Source organism: Babylonia areolata, chromosome 24, assembly GCF_041734735.1.
Source record: "Babylonia areolata isolate BAREFJ2019XMU chromosome 24, ASM4173473v1, whole genome shotgun sequence".
Classification (NCBI taxonomy): Eukaryota; Metazoa; Mollusca; class Gastropoda; order Neogastropoda; family Buccinidae; genus Babylonia; species Babylonia areolata.
Window position 1 is genome coordinate 30296621 of NC_134899.1, and position 25000 is coordinate 30321620.

Below are 25000 nucleotides of genomic sequence, written 5' to 3' on the forward strand. Positions count from 1 at the left end.
TGTGTGTGTTTGCAAATGTGCATATGTATTACATGCATGATTTTAAATCAAGGAGAAACAATGCTGTTGGATATTGAAGCACTACATTATCATGTTCAGTGTCAGAGGCTGGCACAGAAGTACACACATCTTGGCCAGTTGTCTTCACACAGCTTAAGTGCAGAAAGAAAAAAGACAAAAACAACAAAGAAACATGCTGCAGCAAGACTTTCGTTTCATCAATCATTGCGTTCAGCTGGTCAGAATGTATGTCAGCTGTAGGACACTGGGGGAGAGTGTTGCAGAAAGTGTGTGGAAGGAATCATGACTTGATGATGATGTTGGAGGGGTGTTGTGGAAGTACACTGACACAGCTTGTTGTCGCCTAGCTGTTGCTGTTGCTGTTGTTGTGGATGCTCACTCTGTCAGCGGCCAGATGCTGCACCGACCTGTACACTGTATGAACCTGCACATGGCATTACTCAGGGGAACAGGCGTTCAGTCTGACACAATAATTCTCTGTGGTTTTGATAACCGTGAGAGGGAGTATCCGGGCTTGGTCAAGGTGAAGAAAAAGTGACCAGGGGTTTGGGTGTGCGTGTGTGGCGGAGGGAGCTTTTTGTGGTGTGACAATCCAAACCAGATGTAGTGGGGGTGGGCGTTGTTGTGGTGTGGTGGGGGGGATTGTTGGATTGGGGATTAGTGATGAAGAGTGACTCTTGAGTAGGGTGGGTGAGTAGTCGGTGATAATGTGGTATGGCTTTTATGTTCAGTTCAGGAGCATTGCTGGACTTCTGCTGAAGTCTGGCAACTTCTGCTTGTTGTCTCTAGCTTTTAATGTGCGTGTGTGTGTGTGTTTTACTCTAGTCAGCAATGCAGTTTAGATTTCTATCCTTTTTGGAAAAAAAATAATAGAACTTTTATATCCTGTGCATTTAATTAGTGTGATTGGTTGGAAGTTCAAATGGGCATGGATGGGCAGCAAGAAAGAAGATGGACGTCAGTAGCTTTCCACTGGGTCAAGCATCAGTGATGAAATGGGGTTGTTCGTGTTGATAGTGGGTGCCATGGCAGAACTGGTGAGGCATTGGACTTCTGATCTGGTGTTCACCAGTGATCAGGGTTCAATGCTCTGCTTCGTCATGGTGATGTTTCTTGGGAAAAACACTTCCTCACTCCATTCAGGTGTGAGTGGATATCTGACTTTGGTCAGCGTAGGGCAAAACGGCAGCAGGAGAGGATTGGGCCCTGACTTCCTTAGACAAAGTGGATATGAATGAACTGGTCCTAGGGCTGTTTGGGTTCTGTGACCTTGTTGACAGCCTGACAGAAGTCTGTGCAATGCAGGTTTCAGGCCAACATCTTTAATGCCTGTTTTTCAGAATTGTAGTCTTTGGAATAAGATCTATCAAAGTAAAAAAAGGTAATGTTTTTAAAACACCATGAAATATCAAGCATGGCATGTATGCTTGCAAAGCTCAGCATACTGTGAAAGGAAAATATGGAAAATTCAGTCCTGATCATATTTCAGTGTGTCAGTGGAAATATTTCAATAATGTCATTGTTAATTATCATTGACACATTCATAATTTGCTGGTGAGCAAAATGGGCATGACCCATTTTAATCACATTTATGCTGTGTGTGAGTGTGAGTGTTTGAAAAGTGGTACTATCATAATAGCTTGAAAATCTTACTTTCCTTTTTTGTAGTTTTCTTAAACCAGCTTTACCCTTTCTTTTACTTCTCATCTCATTTTTATGGCCTGTAACATGTTGCAGAAATTGTTTTATTGCCTGTAACATGCTGCAGAAATTGTGTAACTGCTTTATTGTGAAGGAGTTAGGATTATTGCTGCTGCTGCTTTTGTTTTGACAATGGGCGTTAGTTGCTTCTTCTTTTTTTCTTTCAAAAATGTGTGTCTTTTGTTTTGAAGTTCTGACATAATGCAGAGAGTGTTTGTGATTTATCAGTGGGTCATGTATAGATACCACCACTTTTCCAGTGTCTCTTGGTGTGAGTTGGGAAAGAACAATCAGACTGATTAACAGTCACATTAAATCATTACTGTTGTCCGTGTGTGTAATTCTGGTCATGAGTAACATGTCACTACTGACTGACTCAGATTTTAGTGTTGGTGTTAGTAACCTAGTGTTTAGCCCCCTCAGAGCCCGCTTATTTCTCTGTGTGTGTGTGTGTGTGTGTGTTTATAGAGTTATGGAAGTTTTGTTTGAAGTTTTGTTGTTGTTTTTATATAGATTCAAAGAGGTAAAACAAGAAATACATGCTGTTACTTTCGGTAAGACAAAAGTACAAAATTTGAGAAGCGTTAGTTTTGTTTGATTTTTTTTAATTTTTTTTATTATTATTTCTTTCTAATCCTTCTGACTGCTCTGCATTTGTTGTTTTTTTGTTTTTGTTTTGCTTCTTTCTGGTTCTTCTTGCCATTCTGCTCACTCTGTGTGTCTCCATTGCATTGTAGTGTTTGTCTTTATGAAAGGGCGGTAGTCATCATTGATTTTTGTTTGTTTGTTTGTTTGTTTCTTTTGCTGTTGTTGTTACAGGATATTTCAGATCTGTGTTATTTTTGTCAGAGTCTGTACTGAAGGTTTGGGAGGGTGGAAGGTGAATTGGAAGGAGTTGCCCACAGGCCTGAAGTTCAAATCATCAGTTTTTGTGATGTTTGTTGATGGGCAAGGAGTGAATAGCCAGCTTTGTAAAGAAAGGGGTTGACAGATTGTGTGGGATTGGTAGTTTTCAGAAGGTGAAAGATTGTGTGGAACTGGTGTGTTTCAAAAGTAAAAGTGTATGGTTGGTAGGTTTCAGAGATTTACAGATTTCAGTTACTGATCATTTGTCTTCCACATCTTGTGCATTTCTGTAGGAGTACAGCACTTACAGATGTGTGCACTGCCCCAGTGAAAGGTGTTCTCTGAAAGTGAGTGCATGTGTGGACAGCTGTACCTTTGCCACTTTCTTGTCTCCTCATCTGTACCTTTGCTGCTTTGACTCCTCCTTTTGGGTGCATCTGTACTGTTACAGGTTCTTCTGCTACTTTTTAGGGGTACGTCTGTACTGCTTTGTGTAGCTTTGCTGTCTGTTTAATTTTTGACGTGTTAAATTGTTTGTGATATTGCTAAAACCAAAGACTGTCTAGTGGTAGTGATAGCAGATGGTTAGGGCATGAAGTTCTTTTTTGTCCATACAGAAGATCAAATAAGCATGTTAAAAATCTGCTTGTTAAAGATCCTGTAATCCATGTCAGCGCTTGGTGAGTTAGGGAAAGGAGAGCATACCAGCATGTGCACCCCAGAAAATGGAGTATGGCTGCCTTCATGGGTAAAAACAAGACTCAAGACCAGTGTGGGTGATGTCAAGTTCAGTTGTCGGCAGTCATGCTGTCCAAGTAATCTTGTCACTCTGTGTCTCTGACGCTGAGGAGAGCGGTCTGTTTGATTCATTTCAGTTCTGTCTCAAACAGGAAGGAACGTGACTTGCATGGAAAATTTGATTCAAGTTTCTTGGATCTAGTCAGTTCTTTTGAGTGTGAAGTGAACTATGTGTGTGAGAGAGAGAGAGGGAGAGAGAGACCAGGAGTGACTTTCACTTTTTGCCTCAGCCAGTTATTGCTCTCTCCTCTGTATGCTGTGGTGTGAAGAGGAATTCATCTTGTTTTTTTTTGGTACCATGTGCAGTTTATTCAGTCTAGCATTATGTCAATAGCAAATGATATTTTTACTGGAGAAAAAAAGAAAGAGTGATTGTATGTTAGTGTGTGTGTGTACGAGAAGAAGAAAAGGGGGTTTGGGGAGGGAGAGAAGGTAAAATGAGGGATAATATATGGAAGGCCAGAAATCTGAAAGGTTGGTGACATGGTGGACTTAAAAGGGGTGAGGACAGGCATTAGTTAGGCATTTATCTCCTGTCGAAGTCCTTCAGAAACTGTGACTGATGTGGAGAACCAAACTTGAGATCACATTCGTCACAGTTTTATTGTTGGTTGTTGATGGTTGGTGGTGGTGGTGTGGTTTTTTTTGTTGTTATTGTTGTTGTTTTTTTAAGGGAAAGGAGTTGATGTTCATAACATACATAAACGAATACAGACTTATAAATTTTTAAATAAACGTTAAGCAGAGAAAAGGAGTTTGACCACCATTAAAGATCTAGTGTCAAGCAGGTTGTGAAAGGTACTGTCTACGTTAACAAGAAGGTGAATAATGTTCAGCAAGTTGCTTTATGCATACTATGTTAACAAGGAAATTATGTTCAGTAAGCTTCTGTATGTTCAGCAGGTTGCTGTATAGCTACTGTCTAGATAAGCAAGGAAATAAGGGTGTGTCAGAAAGCTAGAAAAACTACAATATATTTTTTAGATGAAGTGAAAACCCTAGGGGGGAAAAAAAAGAAATGCGGAAGATGCTGACACTGTCCTAACACTTGTATTGTTTCCTGTGCATATGTTCAACAGATATTGCAGATTTTTGACTCACTTTTGTAAACAAAGTGAGTCTATGTTTTAACCCGGTGTTCAGTTGTCTGTGTGTCTGTGTCTGTGTCTGTGTGTCCGTGGTAAACTTTAACATTGACATTTTCTCTGCAAATACTTTGTCAGTTGACACCAAATTAGGCATATATAGGAAAAATTCAGTTCTTTCCAGTCATCTTGTTTAAAACAATATTGCACCTCTGGGATGGGCACAAAAAAATAAAAAATGAAACCTAATTATTTGCAAAGTGCATTTACTGTTATATTTATATTTTTTGTATTCTCTAAACTTGGCACTTTGATCTGATATTCTGACCCAACAACAAGAGCAGTCATTATTATCATTTTTTGTTCAAACAGGAACTTCTTTTGCTAAGCATGAAAGTTTTATTTATTTTGCAAACGTTTTGGTGCAGATAGTAAAAAGGGAAATTACTCTGTAATTAATGCTAGGGGACTTAATTCGCTTTAAACTGATCTTTCTCATCTCAAACATTACATTTTGAAATTATACTCAATACATAAAAAGCTTGGATTTTTTATTATTTTTTTAAGTGTATCACAAGTGAGTCTTGAAGGCCTTGCCTCTCTCGTTATCTTTTCTTAGTGTGTATGTGTCTGATAACATGCATGCCAGTTTCTTGCATTTTGGTTGCAGTATTTTGGGGTTGAGCCACTAAACATCCCCCTTCCCCTTCCTACCATTTTTACCTTATGTATGTGGATAATGTGTACATAATCTTGTTTGGTCATAACCTTATAATTTTGTAAAGCATCAGTTGGTTTGTGATGTGTTAACTGGATGAAGCTGTGTGTTTTAAGCATGACATAAATGATTTCAGCTTTTAATTTTTTTTTTTCTTTTATATTGAAACATTTTTTCATCACTTTTAGAGAAGTTTCTGTGTGTGCTTGTGTGTGTGTATGTGTGTGTGTTTGTGTGTATATGTGCGTGATCTGTTCTGGGTATCATTTCAGTTCTGTTGTGTTTTGGATGAAATTTATTTATAAGATATTCTTTGTATTATCATAATGTCTTTTAAGTGTGTGTGTGTGTACTCTTTGTCTGACCACCTTTTCTTTTCCCATTCAGTGATGTTTTAAAAAGAGGAAAAAAAAAGGGGGAGGGATTACATTTTCACCTTGTTAAATACTGTCACTTTTAAAACATGCTACGTTGCTTTATTTACTGACATTGATTTTGTTTTTGTTTTTTCCAAACATATAACTTGTGAAAACTTTTCAAATGTAAAAGTATATTTTCCTTGCATTTCTGTGTTCAGTGTTTACAAACCCTTTGCAGGTTTTCTTCACAATGCAGCTGTCTGTTATATTTCAATCCCTTGACTGCTGAACCAGAGTGAAATGAGATCGGTGTGGCGTGAGTAGTAAGTGCAGTTGCTACTTTGTATGCAAGATGGGCGCAATAGCTAAATGGTTAAAGCGTTGGACTTTCAATCTTAGGGTCCCAGGTTCGAATCACGGTGATGGCGCCTGCTGGGTAAAGTGTGAAGATTTTTATGATCTCCCAGGTCAACATATGTGCAGACCCGCTAGTGCCTGAACCCCCTTCATGTGTATACGGCAAGCAGAAGATCAAATATGCATGTTAAAGATCCTGTAATCCATGTCAGTATTCAGTGGGTTATGGAAATAAGTACATACCCAGCATGCACACCCCCGAAAGCGGAGTATGGCTGCCTACATGGCGGGTTAAAAACGGTCGTACACGTAAGAAGCCCACTCGCGTATATACGAGTGAACGCGGGAGTTGCAGCCCACAAACACGAAAGAGGAAGTATGCAAGCTAATTGATCTTGCTGAACAAAAGAAATTCAGTCCCAAGAGGAAGAAGTCCCAATAAAGTACAGTGACTCACATCTTGACCTGTGAGGCTGACGACACCCTTTCAGTGACAAACATACTCATCAGCAGCAGTCAAGGGGTTCTTTGTTCTTTGAGTTCTCATTTTCAGTCTGCATTTCCCTGACTTCATCTCTTTCAATACATTCCTGTATATGCTCTTGAAAAAAAAATTCCAGAATGGTCAGTCGATCTTGTCCTTGCAAATCAAAAGATGTTCTTGTATCAAAGTAAAAGGTGTCCCTGTGTTTTAAGGAAGTGGAGAATGAAATATCAAACTGTAGAAATCTAGTTCATTTTGCAAGTCTCAGCCTAATAATTATGTTAACTAAATACCTTATAAAGCTCATGTTGTTTCAAATCAGTTTGATTTCTCTTCCTCCTGGTTCAGTTTAAACAGTAGTTTTCTTTAGAAAAAGTCACTCACAGCACACCACAATTATAGATAGACAGGACAGCAATAAAGTCTTATACAAAGTGTAAGCACATGAGATGTCTTCACAGCTAGAAATTTTAAAGGTTTGTGTTTCTTTCTCTGTCTCTGTCTCTGTCTGTCTGTCTGTCTGCAAGTTGTTAAAACAACACACTTGCTACGAAAAGCAGTTAATATTGTTTGCTTCTGAGATTTGGGATTTTGATATGAAAATGAAACAAAACATTCCTCAGAGTATGCCTTGTTCTTTGTGTGTTTCTTGGTTTCCTACTAGTCTACTGATTCGTTGACCCACTGTAGTGGAGCACCATCATTTTTTTCTCTCTTTTCTTTTTGTCTTTAATAACTAATTTGATTTTGAAAAATTAGTCGCTTTAGGTTTTTCTACTTGTGCAGACACACACACGCACACACACACACACACACACACACACATAGATAGATAGATACACCTGTAGTGGGGAGTTAAACGAACTATTGGCAATCTGCCCTTAAGATCAAGTTATTCGTGGCTGTGGTCTTTCCATGAAAGGTGGAGTGGTCGAGGCATTCGATAGATAGATTGATAGATGGATGGATGGATGTACATACTAAACAGAGATATATTTCTGGTTATTTATTGAAACAACTCCAAACTCAGAGCAAAACTGACAAGACTTTAGAAGTGAACAGTGTACCACATTTGAGCTTGGATTAGTTTTTAAACTGTGGGAGCTGCTTCCCTGAGGACGGCATCTGATTGTATTTTTTAGTCTGTTCACCCATATTAGACTTTTGAAAGACACAGAAGATCAAATGTACATGCTCAAGTTTCGAAAGCAAATCTCTGTTATTAATTCATGCTTATGATATTGGTGTTTATGAAGAGCTAGAATTTGTTGTGTTTTTTTTTTGTTTTGTTTTTTTTAGAATAATACACTTATCATTCACATACTCAGTATCAGCACACAAACATTTGTATTTATTACTTGCCCCCTTTTTTTTTAATCATTGATTAATACTGAACTGAGAGAGTTTTTTGTTTTTTTATATTTTAGAAATGTTGAGGGGTTAGACAAAGTCTTGGTTGTTAGCCGTTGTGTTTTTTCTGTAGCAATAGATACACACTCAATTGACTAAGCTTTTTGTTTATTTATCCTTGAGGAAAGAGATGAGTGGATTTTCATGATTTTGCTTGTTCAGTATAGAAATATGGTTAACAGGCAATTAATGATAGTAATTTACTGATTTTTTTTGGATGATAGAAGCCTTGTTTATGCCTGATTTACCAGATCATTTTGCTTGGCATGCTTTTACTCTCATAACAGAGATATTTTGCAAAACAGTGCTAGCTTTTATGACAGTCTTATGATTGTTATTATTGATTTTGCATGTGATGATACTGTCATGTATGAGAGTCTGATGTCTATTCAGTGCTTGGGGATATTGCAAAGGACAACTTTGTGGCACAACAGAGAGAACGCTGTGATGATTATTGTTGTTATTTGACAGTCATGTGGCATGAATTACCAGCATTTCTCAAATGTGTTCTTTTTGTTTAGAGTGTTTGTGTGTGTGTGTGTGTGCATATGTGTACATATGCATGTGTGTGCACATGTGAATATGTGCATCTCTAGTTGTGTGTTTTCCTTTTATATAAAGCTTGTTGGGAACGTTTCTGAAAACAGTGTGTAACTAAGGGGCACAGATTATGAATATTGTGGTTTTTTCTGTTAGAAGTTCATGGTGTGTTGACTACTTTTTTTTTCTTTTCTTTTTTTCTTCTTTTTTTTTAGAGGTTTCTATTCATTTCAGAGTGTGGATCAACTACATCTCCCCCCCCCCCCCACCCCTCCTCCCTGTTTATTTATTTTAGGAAAGCGGGGTGAGGGAAATTGAGGGATGGTGAATATTTCAAGATCATGGTCAGACATCCTTTTATGTCTGCTATCACCAGTAAAGTCGTGGTGGTGTCAGTTGGAGGTATATGAAAAATCTCTGTTTGTGTTGACAGCTGCCAGTGAAAACATGACATCAGGGGGCAGTTAGTTTCTTTATGTCTGTAACTGCTACATTATGTACTTAATTATGTACTGCGAATTATGTACTCTGGCATATAGGGGAGCAACGAACAGTCTCTGAACAGTACCTCTGGTGTGCTTCTGGGTCTAGAGTTCCTTGCTCTCTTCACAAGACTTGTCCAGTGCATTTCAACTGTCTTGTCTAGATGATGGTCTCCATGTTCTCTTGACTGCAAAAATAACTGCTATGTGAGCCAGGGGAAAAAATGTAGAATCTCAGATGGTGGTGCAAATACTGCAAAATGTCAAACCTCAATGCAGAAAAAACAACAACAGAAGAATGGCAGAAAAAAGAGCAGGGGATGGGTTCTGATGTGTCTGAAAAGTTAACTCACTCAGTACGGCCAGTCCTCTCTTCTCCTCTACACAGACCCACCCCTCGGATGTCCAGTGGGTGTCTGAATGACCCAACCGTTAGCTTGCATCGTCAGAATTGTGGTATTCTTTGTCAACATTCACCTCTTCAGTATAAGAGCCTTCCGCTTGCAATATTTTGATGATGGAAATTGGGGTGAAACGCTGTTAACGTCATTTCTTTCGCCGTTCATATGGAGAGCATGATGAGGCATTTTTTGTGACCAGTCAGTGATTGTTCTGAAGGTAGGATGTGTGTGGCCCTAAAACGGAAGCTTAAGAACTTGTTTCAGGGGATGATGATGATGAAAGTGAGAAAGAATGCAGTGTTTTTGTTCTGTACATTTGTCCATGAATTGTTTCTTCCTTCTGTATGTTTGTGTAGAAATTTATGTACTTCTTCTGTTGCATTTGTCCATAAATTCTTTTCTTTTTCTTTTTTTTCTTTTTTTTTTTTTTTTTTTTTTTTGATACTTTTTTGTTTTGATTTTTGTTTGTTGTTGTATGTTTGTGTTTTATTCAGGAATTGTTTCTTCCTTCCTGGTATTTGTTCCAGAAAATATTTAGCTTATATTTTGTATTTCATTTGTTTGACTTTTTGTCCCACTTTGTGACACTGTGGCGCTGACCACAGAATGGGCTTTCCTGCACATGGCATAATTGTTGTGACAGTGTAATGCTTGAAATATGCTGGAGTTTGGGGCTTTTGTTTCTTCTTTTCAGTGCACACTGCACTGGCCAGTTTGAGTAAGAAACTTGTATCAGTTTGAACTTGTTCTTTGCCCACTTCTTTGTTCTTTTCTGTGTGAATACTTTCTTCTTTCTTTCTTTCTTTTTTTTTTTAATTTTATTTTGTAACAGGCCAGTTGAATGATTATGTGTGTGTGTGTGTGCATGCGCATGTGTGTGTGTGTGTGTGTGTGTGTGTGTGTGTGTTTTGCCTATGTGTGTTGAAATTATTTTTTAAGAAAAATGCTTCCATAGACCATGCTGGCTGCTGTGTCATGTCCTGCATGCGGTGTGATTTAAGGCTAAAATTGCTCATTCCATTTCCAGTCGTTGGGCGGTCTAGCAAGACGCTGTGTCATATGTGCAATTGGGCACCTGGTTCAAGAAGAAGGATTGTATTATCACAATGTCATATTAAACACATGTATATATAATATGTATATAATAGTTTTGTTCATTTTCCACCCAAGGTTTCTAATTTATATTAATATTATGTGAGCATGTTGGAATTTTGTCAAGTGAATAGGCTTTGCTTTTTCAAGTTATTGACTCGTTGGAATCAATTACTGCTTCATAGATGTAGGTGCTATATATATGTGTGTGTTTGTATATATATATGTATATAGACATCTTTTTGGATTGTTTAAAGTTGATGAAAAGTTTGTTTTTGCTTTGGGAGACTAATACATTTACTGTCATGTAGGCACTGTTTCATCTTGATACATTTATACTGAATGTACCTTCGGAGTTGTATCATTTCAACGTTACAGATATAATGGAGACAAGAAAAGAGCTGGGTGTGTTGTTTATCAATTTGATGATATTGCTTTTTTCCTTTTTTTTAATGAAAAATTTCTCCAGTTCTGTGCACTGAGGATGTATGGCTAACATGAACAACATTACAATACTAAACAAGATCACCTTTGTTCAAGACTGTTGGTGTGCTTGGGTGGACAAATGTTGACTATACAATCATTTCTCATGACTCTCTCATTAAAAAAAAAAAAAAAAAGATGAGAAAATCTTGTAGGTCTTTATATACATAAGCATTATGCCCACCTGCAGACACACATTTTCATGCACGTGTGTGTGTGCGTATGTGTGTGCACATGCATGTTTAAAGAGAACAAGAGGCAAGGCCATCAAGACTCGCACATGATACCTGCTTAATCCGCAAAGAACTTACGGAATAGAGAAGAAGGAAAAAAGGATACTGCGAAATATATCACCTTGCAGAATTTTTTTTTTTTTTCTGCCTGTTCATCTGCACAGTTTCAGTGGCATTACTCAAACACTGCTCATTTTGAGCTATCTACCTGTACAGTCACACCCAGGTTCATCTGTTACAGTCTCAGTATTGCATTCCACAGACAACTATTGATGTTAGGTCACCAGAAGGCCACACACCAGAGGAGAACTGGCCCTGCTGCTTGTTCAGTGGTGCCTGTTCCAATTTATTATAGGCAGGACACCCCCTACTAAGCCCACTGCTGAGGACAGTTATCTGTTGGTTGGGGAACATGACTGAGTGAGCGTTTCCCATGAGTGGAGATCACCACCATGCCCCTCAGTTCCCCATGAATCTGTCAAAGCTGAAGACTTAAAGCAAGTCACGCCCCAAGCAAGGAAACGGTACAATCAGTTACATATTGTTTTTGTTTGTTTGTTTTTAATGAAAACTTCTTTTTTTTAACATTATACATTATATAAGTTCCTACGTTTACACATACAAAGCAAAATAAAGGAGAATTTTAAAACAAGTGAAAGATCCACACAAGCATTGTCATCATCAATATCATCAACATAAATATATAGATGAGTATGTTTTCACTTCCCATTCCCTGATTCCATGATCCACTTTTCTCTCATGCTTCCCTATCAATTACACATTGTTGTGACCCTGACCTTGGAGTTGATGTGCTGGATGTATAAAATATGGCCAGTGACAGTGAGACAGATTTGATAAATATTTGATATTAGACGCCGGGACAACACAGCAGCTTTTAGAAAGAAATAGATATTTAATCAAACGAAAATGAAAGTCTGAAGAAAATGGAACTGGGCTAGTACAATGTGATGATCATACAATACCAACGCTACTTGCTTCATGAATCATTGGTGTCAGTCAGTCCATGTTGGTTACAATAGCTGACCGCTGCATCCATTGAAATGTTCTAAGATGCCGAGAAAGAATGTAGATTTGTAAATGCCCATATGATAACTGCAGTAATGAAACAATGAAAACTTTTCTGTTAGTGCACCCTCCATAGTGAAAATCAGACTGCATGAGATTCATCATCTCTCTCTGTGTCTCTCTCATGATATGTGTAGTAGTAGTAGTAGTAGTAGTCTTCAGTTTAACATCTTCCACTTTAAGTGATATCAGACGGGGGAAAAAAAAAGAGAAAGGTGGGGCATGGTGGTGGGAACAGTATTGGGCAGAGGGTGAAGAATGGTGTGTGTGTGTGTTAAATTTTGACAAAGCGCCCTGCCAGGGAAGGCATTCCCAAATACCTGAATGGCACCTTCCCTTTCCAACAGTTGTTTTTTTTTTTTTAAGAATAATCTTTTCCTTATCAGCAACACTTCCTCCTTCCCTGCAGATGTAAACATATATCTCAGTGGCCTACCCATTCACTCTTCAAAATGCAATCCTGAATCAATTCCATTGCACTTGAGTAATGTGAGAAATCTGGAACACTTAGCATACCCTTCGTTCTTTGAAGGACTGAGCCTGTTTTATTGTGCAACTCTTTCAAACATTAATGATAAACAATTCATATAATTACTACTGTTACGTTATTGGGTCTCTGCACTGAAACAGCAAGGCGGTTCCAACAAAAACTTGAGGAAAAAAAATCGCTGCGAGCAGGGTTCGAACCTGCGCGGGTAGAACCCATTGGATTTCAAGTCCAACGCCTTAACCACTCGGCCATCACAGCTCTGTGTATTAGCGACAGATAACAATTATTTGTGTTGACTCAACATAACGTACGTGACTGCTCAAATATTGTTTATTTTGTTTTATTTCTTTTTGGTTCATTTTATTTTCCCTCAAGGCTTCACTAAGCGCGTTAGGTTACCCTGCTGGTGAAAGACATCTGCTTAGCAGATTTTGTGTAGATTTTGTGGTTGGACGCATTGAGTGACTGAACTGAACTGAACCGAACTGAACTTCATTTTTTTTTTTTTTTTTTTTTTTCTCAACGTTCATTAAGATTTTAATTAACGTCCAGACAAAGAAGCCGTGAAACTTAAATCAGCTGGAGGAGCAGCACGGGTCCAATCTTGCGGCCGCGTACGTGGCATTTAAATCTTATCGGGTGACGTGTGCGTGTGTGTGTGTATGTGTTTGTGTGGGTGTGTGCGTGAGAGAGAGAGACAGTCAGAAACCAACCTTTTTAAGCGTCCCCCTCCCCCCGCCCCTTTTATTTTCTGATGGACAGTCAGTTTCTTCAAACGTGAAAAGACTATGTATCAAGGTGTGTTTGCTGGGCTGAATATTGAGACTGCTCTGAACTGACGGAAGAAATCGACATGGTAGGGAGAAAAAAGGGACACGGGGGAAAAGGCGGACCGACGGTTGGACGATAGGACGGTTGACACCATGAGTGCAGCACTAATACTGATATTGAACGAAGCCCATTGCAAAACCACCAAAAGCCATACTTGACAGAGATTTTCTCATATACTGTATGTATATATAATCAATTAAAAGCTTAAAGAGTCAAGCTGTGATGGCCGAGTGGTTAAGGCGTTGGACTCGAAATCCAATGGGTTCTACCCGCGCAGGTTCGAATCCTGCTCGCAGCGGTTTTTTTTTTTGGTTTTGTTTTTTAAATACATATATTTTGCTTTACTCCCTCCAATAACAATATACACATTTACAGGAATGTGAATGAGAAATTCATATCTGACAATATTCAATAGATTTTCATCATATTTCTCTGTGTGAAATCCAAGCTCTCTCTCCCCATGAGGAACATATCGTCACAATGCAGCGCCATCTAATCTCTTTTTTTTCTCCTTTTTTTTCCTATCTGAAAGCTTATTTCTTTTCCTATCAAAGACATTTTTCTCCTGAATTTCGTCTTGAACAACCCTTCTGTTGCTGCAGGTTCTTTAGGTACACAACTGAAGTGCATGCTGCATGCTAGACCTGTTTATCGTCTCATCCGAATGACTACTGTAGCACCCAGACCACCACTCAAGGTGTAGTGGAGAGTGGAGTAAAAATCCAGGTGCAAATATCATGGGACTCTTGGACATTCGGTTCCAAGTCAGACGCATTACCACTCCACATGACAAAATACAAGTCGTGTACCACATCAGTTCCAAATATTCGGGCTACAGCCTGATATCAATCTTTACTCAGTGAAACATTAATGGTGTAACAGCTGAGTGGTCAGAGTGTTGGATTTTCAACCTGAGGGTCTTGGGTTTGATCCTGACAGCATCTGGTGGGTATAAGAGATTTTTTTTTTTCCAATCTCCCAAATCAACTGATGTTCCCGGCCCCCTTTGGGTGCTTTTGAAAGCAATACAATAACTCAAGTATATGGCATTATACGTAACGCTAGGATCCTGTATTCTTGTCAGTTTGCACAGCATGCTCCAACTATGTCAAGAATGGTCTTGACATCAGTAATATCTGACAAATTGGAAGCATTAGAGCATGGAAGCATATGGGTCAAAATGGTGTGTAAATCCAAGATGAATGCTCCATTGCCAGGTCACTGCATGAACAAGGACTGTTGCCAACTCTGAAATAAATCAGCTATATATCTTCTTGTTAGTCCATTGTGCCAAATACAATGTCATTTTATCAGAAGCCCCTCAGTAACTCACTGGTCCATTCTGAAGATGCTACATATTGGTACTGCAAGCTGCAACAATACAAAACCCAAGCACTGATCTAGACCTAAAAGCTAGGGTGCATGCCAATAGTTCGTTCAACTCTTACTGGCAGCCAGTTTAGCTGAGCCTTTTGATTTCATCTCATAGACTGATCACAGTCTGCCAGTTTAACTAACAAAATTACCAGCTGTTGTGTCTAAAAAAAATATGGATTACCTGTAATATCAGGTTTTGAAGAAAATTAAGCCTATTTGTAAGTATACCTATCACAAAAAAAAAACAACTATGAAATTGTTGAAAAATATAAATTTCAAAAACATTATCACAGTGAGTGAACAGATTTTTTTTTTTTTTTTTTTTTTTTTTTACGAACTGATTTGTTTATGGCACCATCTGTATACTGTGCAGTTTTAACTGGATAAGAGATCAATGGATCTATTACTTTACAGTTTAAATGTTTATCATACCTGAGCACCGACGTGCATGATGGCCATGTAGCCTATTCACTAATACCGGCACTTTCAGTGACAGATAAGGGATTCGTTTTCAAGTTGTTGAAAGTGATTGAAGTTACAGTTCATACATACAAAGGACAACTGTAGTCTGTTTACAGACATAATTATGATCTGATGCCAGAATGCAAAAAATAATCAGTTATGCCAACTGAAATATATTTGCTTTACTTATTTATACAATATTCACACATAATATATCTTATGTCATTCATTTGACACACTGACGCAAACAAAGCAAACACTCAGGACACACACACACACACACACACACACACACACACACACACACACACACACACACTGATTGCACACCAGCATACACAGCCGGACTATGATAATCCTTGTCAACAATTTGCACACCCAAGTTCCGATTCAGTCATTCAAAATACTCATAGTCCAGGGCAGATACAAAAATAGTCGAAATGTGTACAACAAAACCGTTCTTTTCACGATAAAATAGAATAAATCATACTGATCACACTGATATAAAGTTGACCACTATAGAAAGGGGGGGGGGGGAACATAAGTAGATTTTGGTTTTTAATAATTAATTGTCACACTTCTGGCCATGAGAGAGCCCCTTACAAAGATCCGCAAGGCAAGAGCAAACCAGGGTTACGCAAGCGCGGTATAAGGGGTACCCAGAGGAAAACGTTTAGCGCGGTACAGTACTTGTGACTGACTGCTGCCGCGCTGATGCTGTCCTATACCTCCGTAAATAGGACGCTGCGGCAGATGACAGATATCGTACAGAAAATAAGAGAACTCTTTGGGGTCAAAATGAAATAAGCATTTTTAATTTCACCTATTATATACTAAATTGGTAGAAAACGCAAATATGCTTTTATGAATGTCAGTTTTACAGTTTCAGTCTTACCAGTCATGACATCAGTTTCATAAAGAATGAAATTGGTATCATATTATACTGACTGCAAAGGTGAATTTACGAAGCCACCGGCAGCACGGGATCATTTAGTTCGTAAGAACAATTATGTTGACATTTTACGCAATGCACAACTTGGAAATACTTCATGCTCTGCTTACTGTATTAATGTGTCGTAGTAGTATATGAATATGTAAATACGCGTTAACTAGGCCAGTTTGTTTCGGCAATGAACATTGTCGGAGCACTGTCCAGACAACTTGATTAATTCAGAAAGCATGGAAGGCAGATGATGGCAAACTCGACCAACATCATGTCTTGATGTAAAAAGAACGGTACGAAATATATATATTTTTTCAGTGGAAATGAAGTGGTATTTGCAAATGTGACTCACGAACGCTGGCGCAGTAGATGCGTCAGCCTTAGCGTGGGAAAGAAAATGTATCTGGCTGGAGTATGAAGGTGGCAAAATGAAGTGCATCAGATAGTCATGAAGAGCAAAGACTGCTTGGAAGATGAAAATGGGTCAGTCTCCCGAACTTTGTTGGAAATGGGGGTCTCTCAGTCTGATTCAGTATAAACATGTGTTTACAATGATTATTCAAATGTTTCACATGTTATCAGGATTGCAATTCATTAGAGAAATGTCTGCAACAATTTTGTGAGAATATGGTTTGTTCTCAGTTGTGTCTTCAGTAAATGTGTTGAAAATTATTAAAAACATCCAAAATTTCGCCGCCATTTTGTGACATGACAATGTGTCTCGCGGAACATGAATTGGTCAGACACAAATAAGTACAAACCTGATTAAAATCCAGTACATACAGACCTGATCTATATTCATTCGTTGTGACAATAAAACATTGATCATCAGTAAAAATGGTTCATTATGTTTGAAATATTACGCAAAAAAAAACCCAAAAAACCCGCGTGACAGACGTAAACAACCCGTTCCTCTTGACGGTTTTTTTTGTTTTTTGTTTGTTTTTGTTTTGTTTTGTTTTTTGTTTAAAAAAAAAAATTCTTTCAAAAGCAAGCACATTCATGAATACACTGCACATTCTTTACTTGGAACAGGTGGTCAGCACATCTATCTTCTGCAACACATACACTGACTCATTTTCTGGGGAAAAAAAGAAAAAAAGCCTTTTCAACTATTTACATGCAATCGACGTCGCATATTAATTTTCAGTTCCGTTTTTCTGTGTTACTTCTGTGCATGTAAACGACCCAATCAAAATATACATGTAAACAACAACAAAACTGTGTATGTTAATTTCGTCGTTGTTATGGTTTGTTTGTACATTTTTCTCTGATCCGATTAAGTTTAGACACAATCACTGTTTCTGACACATGGCGAGATGCGGTAATATTCGGATACTGGCTAAAGATTTCGAACCAAGTCAACACATGTAGTTCGGTAAGACTGCTTTCAGTTGAAGACTTGTTGCATCAAAAGTTCCAAACAACAAAGTTCAAAGTAGAAAATCGCCACCTTAAATTACCTTGATTCTGGCTTTTGCTGTCTGGTGAAGTTTTATCATGAAATGATGTAATTTATCAGACGAAGTGTGGAACGAAAAAATTCGTTGTATCCGAAACACGTCAGTCCCTACGCGCTTATTGTTTTGCAAAAATTGATTAGAACAGCCACATTTTACATCAAGTTCTGAAAAACCAAAATATGCATTGATTGTGAATGAATTTCTTAAAATTAAGTTTGAAGCATTTCACTTTTAGTAGTGCTTGAGATGAAGTCAGGTGTCACATTCGGACACGGAACACATGTTTTTCGGTTCTGCTTTATGCAGATAATAAAACTCCTTATTTTTAGTTGTTGTTTTGTGTTGTTGTTGTTTGGTTTTGTTTTTTCTCATAGTCTTACTTTTATTACATTTTGTTTTTCTGCAATCCTACATATTTGTTCACTGTGAGGATAACGCTAATCAGTTTTCTGTTGTTTGATCGAATAGAAAGATACAAAGAATCCGGTGTTTTGATCACAATTCTTCAGATAAAGAGGAAACCTTTTGTCAAGTGATATTAATCATACAATTCCCATTTCATAATAAGATGAACAGTAATACTTTTAAACAGTTAAACACTGGGGAGAATTGATGTGAAAATACTTACGAACTAAATGATCCCGCACTGCCTTCGTAAATTCATCTTTGCAGTCGGTATAATACCGATTTCATTCTTAATGATATGTCATGAATGGTGAGAAACTGGAAAACATTCATAACAGCGGATTTGCGTATAGTTTAAAATACATGAAATTGAAAATGTTTGTTTCTTTTCGACCCCCAAGGAGCTCTGTTCCTAGCTTTCTGTTCAGAATCAGTTGTCTGCCTCAGTGACCTGCTCACAGATCTTCATCAGCGCGGCAGCAGTCAGTCACATGTACTGTACCGCGCTGAACGATTTCCTCTGGCTGCCCCTTGTCCAGCACTTGCGTAACCTTCGCATGTTCTTGCCTTGCGACTCTTTGTATGGCGCTCTCACACGGGCAGAAGTAATAAAAACATTCGATTCTGGACATTAAAAATCAAAATCTACTTATGTTCCCGCCCCCCTATAGTGGTCAAGTTTATATCAGTGTGATCAGTATGATGTATTCTATTTTATCGCAAAAAGAACGGTTTTGTTACACACATTTTGACCTAACGCAAAATTTAATCTAAATTCCCTGGCCTATCGGTTGCTTCCCTTGGACGGAATACATACCCTTCCTTTCAGAGGGGGCATGTTCAGTTTCACTTTCATTGCATAACCACAGTGCATCTTGCGCGATTGTTTTTTTCCCATGCGTTATTTTCTCTGGGATATGTTTTTGTTGGCAGGAAGACTATGAAGTACGACTTCAACAGTGTACTATGCTGTTACAGGGCTGGCCCAGAGAAACTGCAGTGCATCTGGCGTTGATCGTAAATGTACAAAGTATTTAATTGTGGAATTATGTGGAAATATTAAAATGCATTTTGTTGATGAAAGGTCCACCTATGGGAAAGAGAGAGATAGAGGTAAGAGTCATTTACCTGAATATGCAGGAGTTGATTGTAAATTTTTATAGGAAAATTATAGGTCTCAGTATCCAAGGGTCATGATTCCAGAAGAAAAATGATTCTCTGAAGTAACAGCTCCTTTCTGTTGTGCAGTCAAGTTTTACAGATGTATTTCTCAGCCAATTTTCTGTAGTGGAGCGCTTCAATTATTTCAGCACAATTAATCAATCAAAAAGGAAGATGGCAGAATGGTTAAGATGCTTACCTGCCAATACAGTGTCTGCAAGGGTGTTGGTTCTATTCCCACTCTCGCCTATCTCCAATGTTTGGAAAATCAAGCTGGGCACCGAGTCATTCATACGAGACAATACACTAAGGTATCATGTGCAGTTCACACTTCGTGCACTGAAATTAGTGAAAAGGATGCCATGGAGGTGTTGCAAAATTCTGTAGAAAAAAAATCCACTCTGGTAGGTATATAAATATAGATATACATGAACTAAAGACCTGACTAGCGCTTTGGGTAATGCTGCTGTTATTAAAGTCAGTCATCTGCCTAGCAGACGTGCAGAGTATATGGATATGTCCGAAAGCAATGATAATTCCTTGAGATACAGATCAATACATTAGAAAAAAAATCTATTATAAACCCTGTTCAAACATTTTCTAAACTATTCAAAAACCGACAAAATCAAAATTGATGAATAAATGTCATTAGTAGGGGCTTAGTAGGTGGTGTCCTAAGTAAGTTAAAACAGAACAGGCACCACTGAACACCACCGAAGTGACTCAACAGCAGTGCAGGATCTCTGGTGTGTGGCCTCCTGGCAACCTAACATCGATGGTTCCCTGCGGACTGCTGACGCTGGAACTATGGCGGACAAACCTGGGTGTGGCTGTGCATGGAGGAATCTAAATGAGCCGCGTGGGAGTTATGCCACTGAAACGTGAAACGGTGCAGATGACGGGGCAGAAAAAAGAAAAGAAAAAAAGATTCAGTATCCTGCTACATTTAAAACAGTTTTGATCATCAATGTTCAAACTGATAATATGAAACTGCTTGGTTATTTTTTAATTCTTCTTAGGCGTTTGTGGGCTGCAACTCCCACGTTCACTTGCATGTACACTTGTGGGCTTTTATGTGTATGACCGTTTTAACCCCGCCATGTAGGCAGCCATACTCCGCTTTAGGGAATGTGCATGCTGGGTATGTTCTAGTTTCCATAACTCACATGAAGGGGGTTCAAGCACTAGCAGGTCTGCACATGTTAACCTGGGAGATGGAAAAAATCTTCACCCTTTACCCACCAGGCGCAGTCACCAAGATTCAAGCCCGGGACCCTTGGATTGAAAGTCCAACGCTTTAACCATTCAGCTACTGCGCTCGTCACTTATTTTTCAAATGACTCAGTCAAGTAATTAACTTGAATGAGGTATCACTGAGCCCACATCTTTGTCTTACTGAAATAGGATGGATCCACAGGAATAAGACAGATTTCTACTGATTTGTGCGAACCACTCCCATCAAGGCAGGGAAATGCTCATCTCAAGTGTGATACTGAATTTTATGAGAGCAAAATAGAGAAATACAGACAGTGAGAAGTCACAGAAGTAAAAGAACTCAGAGGGACACACAAAGAATCACAGACAGATGGATGCAGCTCTCAAACACTTTTATTTCCCCCGATTTATTCGTTATCCACATTCAGTGTCTGTTTGCCTGAAACAGAAGAAAAGAAATTACATCAGATTATGCACATCACATACACTTCAGTTGAGTCACGTGATTTTATACCAATATGTTGGACAGTACAACAAAACACTCAAATTTACTGAGAAACAGGGGTGCAAAGCCTTGTACGATTCTTATGAATTTCCTCTCAACAAATTACTGTTTAAAAAAAAAAAAAAAAAAGAGAGAGAGAGAGAGATCAGTTAGCCCATTGACAACATCATCAAAAATCCATGCAGAAATGCAAGACCCGTGTAATTCTGTCTAGATTTTAGAAAATATTTAATTTTAAATATTAAATCTTCACTGAAACATATGAGGCATATGTCTGTCACCTATGTGCAGTTCTTCACATGGACAAATGTTTGACAGGTTGGATTTTTATTTTATTTTTTAAATTAACATCTACCATGATCTTGCTCCGATTTTTCTACCAGCAGTCAGAAAAAGGCGATGTTTAAAGTTTACCTTGGAAAGCACAAAGAAACAAACAGATTTACAAACCTTTCTCATTTTTTTTTCATGTGCATGGGCAGGAGAGAAAAAACCCCAGAGAGCAGGGGATATAAAGAAACTGAGAAGTAACAGAGAGAACAAGAAAAGGAAACAAAGGGAGATGGCTAGCCACGTATCTTTTAATAAAACATAGTAATCATCTTAGAATTGTGGAGAGAGAGAGAGACCCATTGTATAATGCAGAAAATAACTCAGAATTGTGGTGACAGATAGGTACCTTTGAAGTCGGCGCAGGCCACATAGGTGACCAGGGTGTACAGCCTGTGGGTGGAATCCTCATCCTCATTGCGCTTGCGAGCCAGGCGAACACGCACTCTGTAGGGCACATGCCTGTTCAAAGGAAAAAAAATGAAGTGAGAAAAGAATCACCCCAAAGTATTACAACAATGACTTGCTGTCTTTTCTACAGAAAGACTATGCATTGTGTCTTCCAGATTTGCAGGATCTTGCAAGACAATCTCACCAAAGTTGATTCTGCATTATAAAAACGGACTCGGTTTAGTCTCAAAGTGGCTACAACTCAATGCAAGATGTCCTTGTATATCCTCTTTCACTGCAATGAGTATGTCTGAGTGTCTATGCATGCATGACTTAAGCCTGAATGACACAGGAAACAAATGAGCGCCCAAATGGCAGCCGACAGTTGACTCTACGCCAGGCAGGCAGCCCAACGTGCAAATGACTGTGATGGTAGACTGCTTAGAGCTAGGTCTCCAACCGAGGATAGGTGCTATATGTAAGTATCCATATCATTCATCACTCATCAACACATCCCCCATCCCCAAAATATTCAAGCCTACAGATTCTCTTTTCACTAGCATCTACCATATCCTGTAAAAACAAAAAAAACATACACACGTCTGTGCGCACGTGTTCAATTCAGCTGTGTATGTGTGCATGAGTATGCATTCAACTTTTTCTGTGTGTAATTCTGTGCCTTCAGTAATTTTGTTATTGCTCCCAGTTCTAAATAAACTGGCCATTCGCATGAAGTTCCTGCATCATCGCCTGATGCAATTCCAGAAAAAGCCCCCCCCCAAAAACAACATATATGTCAACTGCTAATTTGTTATTGCAACTACTACACAGTTACTTGGTGCAGCTTTTGCTGAATAGACACATAGGGTCAGCCACAAATGTACCCACATCCCTAATGGCTTGACAGGAATGGTGAGCGCATGTATCAGTATGTATGCATGTATGTATGTATGCACATGCGTGCGATTTCATGTGCATGTGTGTGTAAGCAAAATTGCTTCTTACAGTGACAACACATGCCAGGCAAGGACTGTCTTCTATCATTATCAGCATTTTGACAACTGCAGGCTCCACTACAATCAACCATCAGGAAACCTGTGCCTTCGATTTAGGTGGTCTAACAAGCCACTCTCTTCTCCAAGTCTTCTATATATAGATTCTACAGAGTACCTTATTTACATTTTTGACAGGCTTTTGGCAAACAGCATACAATTGCCCATCAGCTTTAATTTTTTTCCTTAAGAAAACAGACGTTCTGATATTATTGAAAAAACAAAAAAACAAACAAAAAAAACAGAGAAGATATTTGTTCCAAGGCAGAAGAGCTGCATCCAGCAGTGAGCAAGTGAGAGAGAGAGAAAGAAGGGTAGGTGGGGAAAAGGGAAGAAATAGGACTATTGAGTGGAGCCTGGCAGTTCCAAGTTAACATGCGTGCGTGCGTGTGTGTGAAACATGCCCAACACAGAAGACATAGGGAGGCAGAATAACTGTATTTAGCATGCTGTTACCTGATGCCCTGGGACCACAAGTGCTTGTTGAGACGGATGTCGATTCTGACATCAGGGGTGCCCATCATCTTCTCGGCAAATCGGCGGATCTCCTTGATGGCACGGGGAGCCCTCTTCTTGAAGCCACTGCACATGCACAACACCAACAAAACACACTGTGAACAGCACTTTAGAAAAATCTTATATTTTGAGTAAGTTAGGTAACATGAATTAAATCTATCTGTCAGAATCGTATCACATAAGGACAACAAAATAAATGAAATGCCTTCATGGTTTACATGCTGACAAAGAACAAAATAACATACTAAAGAAAAGAAACAAAGGAGGAAGAGTCTTGAACAGTATCCTAATAGTGTACATTCCTTCCCTCCTTTCTCTTAGTCTATTCATATCAAGCATTGTATAATAGCGGTGATCAATACAATACTTATACAATATAATACTTATTATAATACTTATAAGTTAAAATCAAATCACACAAAAATAAAGTCAAACTTTATGGGCAGCTAATAACTATCAAACACAATGCAACAACAGCTTTTAGACTACAGCTTTTAGACACAATCTACTTGGTATGTCCAACATGCACAACTATATCATCACACTCAAACTTTAAGATAAATTCAAAACTTTTCCTCTTTCTTGTTCTGTCTAGAATGCCAAATTTTATAACTGACCTCTACTAATATGATACACTGATTTTTCTGTTGAACAAGTCCTGCTGGTGTTGACATACTTAGATACATGGATACACACACAGTTCAGTTACTCACATGCCATGGATACGCTTGTGGAGGTTGATGGTACACTCCTTGGTGATCACCTCATTGGTGACAGTTTTCTTGTTTTCTCGTCGTCGAGTGGGAGCCATTTTCTGGACAGATGAAATACAAATTGAATAATAAAAAAACAAACAAAAAAAACATCACAGCCAGACCATGTTTAACATGTTCTTTAACTCCGACTTCTTTTATGCTTAGTCTTGTAACATTACCGCTTTGAAATACATATAATTCATTCAAGCTTAAATCAGACAGAGAACAAGTTCAGTGACTTTCATGCAGCAAAAAGAAGTTACTTGTTCATTTGTTATTATAGCTGCTTACAACCTTTAAAGACATTAGACGATTTACATTTAAAAGTTGATGTAGGTACAGAAACAAGCTGTGAAGCTTTTAAACTCTTTCTATACTAAGGTACACGCTTCATTACTGTGATATGTAAAAGCGTACTACCAGTTTAAAAATTTGTAGTTCATTGGTTAACGGTTTTGTGTGAAACTAAATGGCATAGCTCTGTTATACGGTCACCCAGAAGTGCACCTTTACTGTTACTGTGGCTGAAAATACCTTTGTGTACACAATACATGTGAGTGTACAGTCACCCTTCTCACTAGCTCGCTCGACAAGATGGTGTCTCTGTCAAATTCGGCAAGTACTGTGGCTCAAAAGTCGAATGCAAACAGATTCTACAGTGGATATCCACTGTGCATACACATTTGCCCATTCAATTGCTATGATTAGGAAGTGTCTATGGTTACAAAAGACCACACTTCTAAAATTTCTGTTATATGAGAAAAACTCCCCCCCTTTATGTCTGTTTTCTTGTAACATAAACAAACGGCAAGTACAGAGAGTATAATAAAGGAAGGCATCGGGCAGTATAAAATGAGTTAATAGTCCATTCTTTGATTTATAAAATAACACAGGTTCCTCACTCACTTGGCCAGTTGGTTAATAGTTTGAGCATTTCTTGCATTTTCTAAACTTTTTTTCATCAAACTTTCATGCACGTTCTGAGATGTGGTTAAACGTTGGGACACCA

The 25000-nt window shown here is 38.5% G+C and overlaps 1 protein-coding gene and 2 non-coding genes across 3 annotated transcripts in view; 1 reads left to right on the plus strand and 2 right to left on the minus strand.

Moving 5' to 3' along the window:
• Positions 1–12762: 12762 nt before the first annotated feature.
• On the minus strand, positions 12763–12844 carry Trnas-uga (transfer RNA serine (anticodon UGA)). The gene has a single exon. It is a non-coding gene; the product is annotated as a tRNA-Ser (tRNA).
• Positions 12845–13633: 789 nt separating this feature from the next.
• On the plus strand, positions 13634–13715 carry Trnas-cga (transfer RNA serine (anticodon CGA)). The gene has a single exon. It is a non-coding gene; the product is annotated as a tRNA-Ser (tRNA).
• A 7103-nt stretch (positions 13716–20818) lies between these two features.
• LOC143298809 (uncharacterized) overlaps positions 20819–25000 on the minus strand; it is a 4895-nt gene continuing 713 nt past the window's right edge. Inside the window, exons 2-5 of the mRNA XM_076611786.1 lie at positions 23950–24050; positions 23177–23302; positions 21628–21740; positions 20819–20882 (exon numbers count right to left, since the gene is read on the minus strand). Coding sequence (XP_076467901.1) covers positions 20851–20882; positions 21628–21740; positions 23177–23302; positions 23950–24047 — 369 coding nt within the window. The 5' untranslated portion in view covers positions 24048–24050 and the 3' untranslated portion in view covers positions 20819–20850. The remainder of the gene's footprint in view (positions 20883–21627; positions 21741–23176; positions 23303–23949; positions 24051–25000) is intronic.